We start from the raw sequence: 8,542 nt of genomic DNA on the forward strand, positions 1-8,542 counted from the left end.
AGAAAGGACCTGGGCTCTATATCCAGGCAGTTTGTCTCAGCAGAGAAATTAAACTATTAAAAAGAAAGCAAAACTTAATTCTTTTACATCTTCTTTTTTAGTCTTGTTTGCAATGAAAGAGGACAATGAAAAGGTGCCATCCTTGCTAACGGATTACATTCTGAAAGGTAAGAGAATAAAGCAGAGGTTTAGAACAAACGCCAGGAAGTTCTTTTTCACACAGAGGGTGGTGGATACATGGAACGCGCTACCGGAGGATGTGATAAACAGGAGCACGCTACAGGGCTTCAAAGAAGCTTTGGATAGGTACTTGGAAGACAAAGGGATTGAGGGGTACAGATAAGAGTAGAGGTAGATTATAGGGATGGGATTAGAGGTAGGTTACAAAATTAATCAGGGACCACTGTTCAGGCACTAGGCCTGATGGGCCGCCGCGGGAGCGGACCGTTGAGCAGGATGGACCTCTGGTCCTTCTTATATTCTTACTTTATAGTCACATAAAACCCACATTTCCACTGTACGTTTATTTACTGTGACAAAATAGCTCAGGTTACCTCAAGTTGGAGATATTTTCACCTGTCTGGGAAAAAAAAGTGGAACTGATTAGATCTTTGGCTATAAAACTTTAGGTCTTATTGTGACCTTGGCTTCCAAAACGATGAAAGGTAACCTGTAAGTATATTGTGCCCTTGGTATGGGCTGTTAAACTGACTGACCTAGTTAGACAGTGGTTGGAGATGAGAAACATTAGTGGTCAATGGAGTTCATTCTGAGAAAAAGGGCGGCTGGTGAGACACAGGGATTGGTTAGGATCCAGTTTTTATAAAAAAATTTTGGAAACAATATTGTCAAAGGGCTGTTGGCCAGGTTAGCCTCTTTGTGGAATGATACCAAAATCCGCAGTCGGGAGTGTGTGGCGCAGGGTTAGAGCCACAGCCTCAGCACCCTGAGGTTGTGGGCTCAAACCTACACTGCTCCTTGTGACCCTGGGCAAGTCACTTAATCCCCCATAGCCCCAGGTATATTAGGTAGAGTGTGAGCCCACCGGGACAGACAAGGAAAAACACTTGAGTACCTGAATGTAAACCACTCAGACTATAAGTGATATCTAAATGCTTAAATAAATAAATACCCTGGAAGGTGCTGATAATATTGAGGAGGAGTCTAGCAAAATTTAAAGAATGATCTAGAATTTGAGAGCTAAGATTTAAAGCTAGGGAAGGGGATTGGAAAGCCACTGCTTGCCTTGGATCGGCAGCATGGAATGTTGTTACTATTTGGGTTTTGCCAGGTACTTGTGACTTGGATCGGTCTCCATAAAGGTGCGATACTGGGCTAGATGGACCATTGGTCTGACCCAGTAAGGCTTTTTGCAACCACACTCAAAAACAGTTTACACACAGGCACCTCAAGTGACTTGCCCAGGGTCACAAGGAGCAGCGTGGGGTTTGAACCCACAACTTCAGGGTGCTGAGGCTGTAGCTCTAACCACTGCACCACATTCTCCTCCAATGCAATAGCGAAAGTGAGCCCAAGTATAGAAACAATGAAGCCATTGTGACATCACCAATGAGTTGGCTCTTAGGCATTGGTGGAATGAGGCATTATGACATCAGGGAAAGGGGCTGGGACTTGTATACCACCTTTATGTAGTTTTGCAACCACACTCAAAGCAGTTTACATACAGGTACTTCAGGCATTTTCTCTATCTGTCCCAGTGGGCTCTCAATCTATCTAATGTACCTGGGGCAGTGGAGGATTAAGTGACCTGTCCAGGGTCACAAGGAGCAGCCTGAGGTTTGAACCCACAACCTTAGGGTGCTGAGGCTGTAGCTCTAACCACTGCACCACATTCTCCTCCAATGCAATAGCAGAAGTGAGCCAAGTATAGAACAATGAAGCCATTGTGACATCACTGGTTGGCTCTTAGGCACTGGTGGAATGAGGCATTATGACTTCAGAGATAGGGATTGGGACAGGAGTACTTCACCCCCTATCCTATAGGGCTGTGCACGTCTGGTAGCACTATAGAAATAATAATAATAACTTTATTTTTTCTATACCGCCATAATCTTGCGACTTCTAGGCGGTTTACAGTGAGCTGTACAGTCAGCGAATTACAAGGTGAGAACAGGTAGGAAGTTTATAGTAGTAGGTTCAGGGAACTGGGAGAGTAAGTTCAGCACTTGCAAAAGATAATGCTGGAGTTTACAACAGGAATAGTGGTACTAAAGGATGTAAAAACTTCATGGGAACCGGTGATTTCTGCAGGCATGCATTGGCTAGATCAGGGAGCTGCTGGCTGCCATGCTCTAAGGCAGGAAGGGTGTCAAAGTCCCTCCTCTCGGGCCACAATCCAGTTGGGTTTTCAGGATTTCCCCAATGAATATACATGAGGTCTATTTGCATGCACTGCTAATAGATCTCATGCATATTCATTGGGGAAATCCTGAAAACCCGACTGGATTGCGGCCCGAGAGGAGGGACTTTGACACCCCTGCTCTAAGGGAAGAGAGAGGAAACCCCCCCCAAGGGGACTGCTAGCACAGCATGCATAGAAGACCAACAACCAATAGGAAGTATCCCATAATTCACAGGAAGCCATACATGTGCTCTGAACGAGCCTATTACAGAGAACTACACTTACACAATTTTGTAGTTCAAGAGCACAATCTCACCCTGTAAAAGCATAGGCAATGAAAACTCTATACAAAATAAACCGTCTAAAACAGTACTTCATGTCCAAAATATGGATCCTCCCAAGTTCCCTGTGACTGTGCCACTAAATTTTACATATTATATTATTACATATTTCATGATGTTATATTTAAAATTACACGTAGGAGAAATATTCAGTTATGTTCTTTTCTGTTTTCTAGTGCTATGCCCTACCTAAGCAAGCTTTCAGAGCCGCCAACTCACAGATGGCCAGAAGAGGGAGCAAGTGACCAAGTTATAGTATTCTGTTACAAAGACTGCATGTTACATTTCATCTGCAAGAATACCGTATATACTTGAATATAAACCGACCCGAATATAAACTGTGGTAACCTTCCCCCCCCCCCTAAAAAAAACAAACAAAAGGGAGAAGAAAGGTTGACTCGAATATAAACCAAGGTTAGAAATTTGGGTCATCATGGTGAGCCACTCCACACATCCTTGCCATAAGTTTTAATACATTTATTAACTGCTGTCTTTCCTTCCCCTCTTCCAATGACCGATGTAGCTGTTGTCCTTCCCTTCCTCCATGACTTATGCTAATGCTGTCTTTACCCTCTCCCTATGACTTAACTGGAGGGGCCAATTGGTCATTTATGACTATGCAAAACAAGTTCATCCTTTATGGAGCTATTCTGGAGGAGCTATTCATGGAAAGATTTTGCATTTATCCCTCATAGGTGGTATGGAGGACAGTGCCTTCCATATACCCATGTTCTTGTAGAAGCTCATGAATTGGTAGAGTCGCAGCTTCTTTAGATGCAGGATATAACTGAAAATAGATCTAAAACTTTTCTTGCTTCCTGAAGCTTGGTTGTAGTAAAAGAGGAATTTAGAGATCTTCTGCATAAATTTGGAACATGTAAATTTTTGAAAAGGTGTTCCTCATTCTTCATTATGAAAGGAGGATGATTCGGACTAGGCGGTACTGCTTCAACTGAGCTAAGGTCCCATTATTGTTAGTTGGAATGGCCTAAAAGCGAGTAGCCCTGGTCTGAGGGTGCAGAAAAGTGCTGAGTCAGGCCGAGTGGAGCAAAGATCTGTGAAATAAGGGTTATATATTGGCTCGCTGCTGCCCCTTCCCTTCCATACCTCCTCCCCCAATGTGACTTACCGGCGCTGAAAAAGCTGCCAGCGATCCTCCGTGTTTGGTCGGTGCGGGGCCATGAGCATCTGCGCATGCTCAAGGCCTGCTTGCTTCCGCCCTCTCAGAGAATCTTTGCAGATACTCAAGGCCCTGCACCGGCCAAACACGGAGGATCGCTGGCAGCTTTTTCTGCGCTGATAAGTGCAATGTCGGTGGGGGGGTGTAGATGTAGGTGGACAGCATCCCCGGTCTTCTTGGGGAGAGAGGAGTGGGGGGAGGCTGAACAGCTGTGTGCCAATGATCAGAGGTGAGGGGAGCAGCGCGCCAGTGGTCATCGGGGGAGAGGAACAGCTCCCAAAATAAAACAGGAAAGAAAAACCAACCCCCCAAACTCTCAGATCCTCATAAAGGTCGATTGGGCTTAATAAGTACTAAAGTGAAGGAAAAGATCTCAGAACACCACACCAAGGATCATAAAAACCTCCTACAGCTGAATGTGGTTAAGGGTATCTTTCATCGATCAAAAACCTTCACACTTTTTATTTTTAAGTCTTAAATTCTAACTCTACTTTTTATTTATTTTGAAATCATTTATCTTTTTTGGAAACTCTTAAAAACCTTCAACTTTAAGGGGAAAAAAAGCCATTAAGGCGCTCATCAAATTAAACAAAGTGCAAAAAGCACACAGTTTCAAGTTTTATTAGGATTTTATATACCGCCTATCAAGGTTATCTAAGCGGTTTTACAATCAGGTACTCAAGCTTTTTACCTCTCTGTCCCGGTGGGCTCACAATCTATCTAACGTACCTGGGGCTATGGGGGATTAAGTGACTTGCCCAAGGTCACAAGGAGCAGCGCGGGATTTGAACCCACAACCCCAGGGTGCTGAGGCTGTAGCTCCAACCACCGCACCACACACTCCTTACCTTAAATGTTGCTTTGTTCGTGAATATCGCTGTTTGAAAGTCCAATGCTGTGTGGAGCCTCCTTGTCTTAAAGGATTTCAAGGTCCGATGGCAGCGTCGTTAGTAGTGTGTAAGCAACCCGACTTTATTGCCCCAATGAAGCCTTATAATTGAGGCGAAACGGGTCCGTTAGAATGGAAGACTTAAAAATGAAAAGTCAATATAGTGCAAAGGTTTTTGATCGGGGAGGGGAACAGCGGCATGCAAGTTGACGGGATGGGGTGGGGGAGACTCAAATATAAACCAAGATCCCCGTTTTTGGGCCATATTTTTGGCCCCCAAACCTCAGTTTATATTCAAGTATATTTGGTATTAGTATCTCTGAAGCATTAACCTGCATTAGAACTTGTTTCTTTTCCGTTGCTGCGATGGCCCTATTAATTATTAAGCGTATGACTGGAAGAGAGGCTTTGGCAACCGAGGATATTCCTTCTTTATCTCCGTCGTCAATGGGAAGCCATGAAGCACCTTCAACCTACTCTGCTCTGGACTCAGCCCCTTGTATATTATGAATTCCATATCAACAGCACAACATTTTAAACTAATTTTGAAATAAATATGATTAAATTGCAATTTGTGTCCAAGCTCTAGGGGAGTAGAGAGCACGATAAAAGGATGGTCTGTGCACATGACTCGATTTATTTATTAGGATTTATTTACTGCCTTTTAGAAGGAATTCACTCAAGGCGGGACTTGCACAAATTTTGTGTTATTTGTAGTTTTAAAAATCTTTAGGTGCCTAAGGGCTACATTTAATAAAGAATATCATTGTGTTGATATACTCTAATAGAGCTTGTGGTGAACAGCACACATTAAAGTGTGTGCTAACATGGTACACACTTCTGTAAATGTACCCTATTTATCTAAGAAAATGCGATGGCGAAAGCTAGAAGAATGCTAGGTTGTATAGGGAGAGGTATGGACAGTTGGAAAAAGGAGGTATTGATGCCCCTGTATAAGACTCTGGTGAGATCTCATTTAGAATATTGTGTACAATTCTGGAGGCCGCACCTTCAAAAAGATATACAAAGGACGGAGTCGGTCCAGATGAAGGCTACGAAAATGATGCGTGGTCTTCATCATAGGGCGTATGGGGACAGACTTAAAGATCTCAATCTGTATACTTTGGAGGAAAGGCAGGTAAGGGGAGATATGATAGAGATAGAGTCTCTTTTAATTGAAAGGAAACTCTGGAATGAGGGGGCATAGGAAGGATGAAAGTGAAAGGGGATAGACTTAGAAATAACCTCAGAAAATACTTTTTCACAGAAAAGGTGGTGAATGTTTGGAAGTGGTGGCAACGAAAATTGAATTTGAATCCAAGAAAGTAGAAGTTTGGCCCAAGTACATAAGATCTCTAATGGAGAGGAAGGGATAGCAGATGGCATGGATTCGATAGGCAGACTAGATAGGCCATATGGTCTTTATCTAGCTTCATTTTTTTAGGTGTTTGTAATATTATAGCATCCTCATCTTTTCAAAGTTGTATGTAAATTACACTGTTAAGTACTGTATAAACAAAAAGAAATATAAGCATTTTTCATTTACACAGTAGGAGGGAGATTTTGCAATAGATTGTTGAACTTGTACATATACAGATATATATTACACCAGGAGCAGCAGAATGCCTTTCTGGCTCTCAACTCCAGCATCTCCCTTTCCTTTACCTATCATCACATAGTTCTCCACCCCTTCCCCACGGTATCCAGTATTGTACCTCCTCTCCTCTTCCATGGTGTTGTCCGTCATTTCTCTCCCTCGTTTCACCTCCCCTACAACAGGTTAATTACCTTATTTCCCTACCTCAGGGCAGAGACGCTCCAACCGCCATAACACCAAAAGCAACAGGGCTGGCCTACATGGAGCCTGAGAATCTGTGCATGCTAAAGGCTTGTCTCAATCAGGAAATTTGGAGGGGGCAGGTGCCAGTAGGCCTTCGACTTATGCAGATGCTCTAGGCCCCATGCATACTGGCCCCAATGCTTCTGGGTATTAAGCCAGTTGGAACGCTGCCGCACTGGAGGAGAGAGGTAAGGAGGGAATTACCTGGCAAGGGAAGGTGGAGAGAAGAAATATTTTAGGGGTGCCATGGCTAGGGTTACTAGACGTCCGGGAAAGCCCAAACACTTTCCAAACCTGGGTGCCCGGACACACTTTCCAAACCTGGCAGTTTGTCTGAGTTTTGGAAAGCCCCACCGCGTCTGGAGGGCCTCTGAGCATGTGCAGATGAAGTCACATGCATCCGCGTATGCTCAGAGGCCATGCAGACCCGGTAGGAAAGAAGAGATGAGGTTGTGTGGGGGCAGGTCTGAGGGGGGAACAGGGCGGGGTTTGAGACGTAATGGGGCGAGGTTGGAGGCGGAACAGGGAGGGGTTGGAGGCAGAATGGGGCAGGGCCTTGAATCTGGGATTTTACCATTTCAAATATGGTAACTCTAGCCGTGGCACCTGTGGCTCTAACTATTCTGACACTTATGAATTACACAGTACACCGCAATCCAGTCGGGTTTTCAGGATTTCCCCAATGAATGTGCATTGAAAGCAGTGCATGCACATAGATCTCATGCATATTCATTGGGGAAATCCTGAAAACCCGACTGGATTGCGACCCTCAAGGAGGGACTTTGAGACCCCTGCTCTAAGTGGAGCATAGGATTGAGAGCGTTTTTCCGTCTCTATCTGCCAGCAAACTAGGATGATATAATCCTTTGGCGTTACATACAAGTTTTCTCCTGCACTGAAACTGCGGGGTTTTCAATTTCCAGCATGTTTCCAACGAGCGAAACAGTTCTGGCCACCATTGGGATCACAGATAAGTGCTGGTTTGTGCATTGGGCATTTGGACTATTGCTGGACTGAATGGTTTGCTTTTAGCATTCCACTATTTGTCCTTGTATGTCTCCCGTTGAACTTAGGGAGTTTTGTTCAATGCAGCATTCTGAATTTTGTGTTTGCAGGCTGAAGAGCCTTTGTGCACTAAGGGCTCCTTTTACGAAGCCGCGTTAAAGGTTTAACGCATATAATAGCATGCGCTAAACTGCCGGCCACGCTATCCGCGACCGCCTCCTCTTGAGCAGATGGTAGTTTTTCGGCTAGCGCGGGGGTTAGCACGTGACTAAAAGTCACGCGCGCTATAGCTGCTAACGGGGCTTGGTAAAAGGAGCTCTACGTAAATTTTGATATCTTTTTTGAAAATTTATTTTCTCATTAGAGCACATTAAAAAAAATCAAAATACAGAGGGGTTTTCTGAACCACGAGGTGCCCTTGAACCAAGCTATGAGCTTTGGGCACGGGGACATTTGAGGACTTTCCCCTCCATTTTTGATATCCATTATTTTGATTTTGTATTCATTATTGGTTGGGGCTTTTTTTTTTTTTAACCCAATCTGCCTTTATCACATTTTGTGATTTATAATCCATGTGCTAATGTTGCCATCAAAGGGTCCCAAATCACCATGGAAACCAAATAAGGAAGTGGTTAAAAAGACATCAGATACTTAACAACAACCTCCACTCTCCCTCCACACACTTTTTAGACTGGCCTGGGGTAGGAAAAGCCTCAGAGCAGCGGCCATTCAAAATTTCCAGGCCAGTTGCACACTTCGATCATTGGGATAAAAACCTCCCCCAGTCTACTCTCTTCTTCCAATGTAAATAGTTACTTCAAAGTTAGTAAAGTTATTTATATATTACTTTTCACATTTTTCATATACTGTATAATAAAAGAAGTTTTTCCTCTTCTCTTGAATTTTCTCATACCGGTCACCTCAG

General features: G+C 43.8%; 1 protein-coding gene across 2 annotated transcripts in view; it reads left to right on the forward strand.

Moving 5' to 3' along the window:
• Positions 1 to 3,249, forward strand: part of FEZ1 (fasciculation and elongation protein zeta 1) — a 60,587-nt gene extending 57,338 nt beyond the window's left edge. For both annotated transcript variants that reach the window (XM_033918565.1, XM_033918564.1), the window contains 2 exons: positions 102 to 167; positions 2,880 to 3,249. In XM_033918565.1, the coding sequence (XP_033774456.1) occupies positions 102 to 167; positions 2,880 to 2,896 (83 nt within the window). In that variant the 3' untranslated portion in view covers positions 2,897 to 3,249. The remainder of the gene's footprint in view (positions 1 to 101; positions 168 to 2,879) is intronic.
• Positions 3,250 to 8,542: the final 5,293 nt, after the last annotated feature.

This window comes from Geotrypetes seraphini, chromosome 13, assembly GCF_902459505.1.
Source record: "Geotrypetes seraphini chromosome 13, aGeoSer1.1, whole genome shotgun sequence".
Taxonomy (NCBI): domain Eukaryota; kingdom Metazoa; phylum Chordata; class Amphibia; order Gymnophiona; family Dermophiidae; genus Geotrypetes; species Geotrypetes seraphini.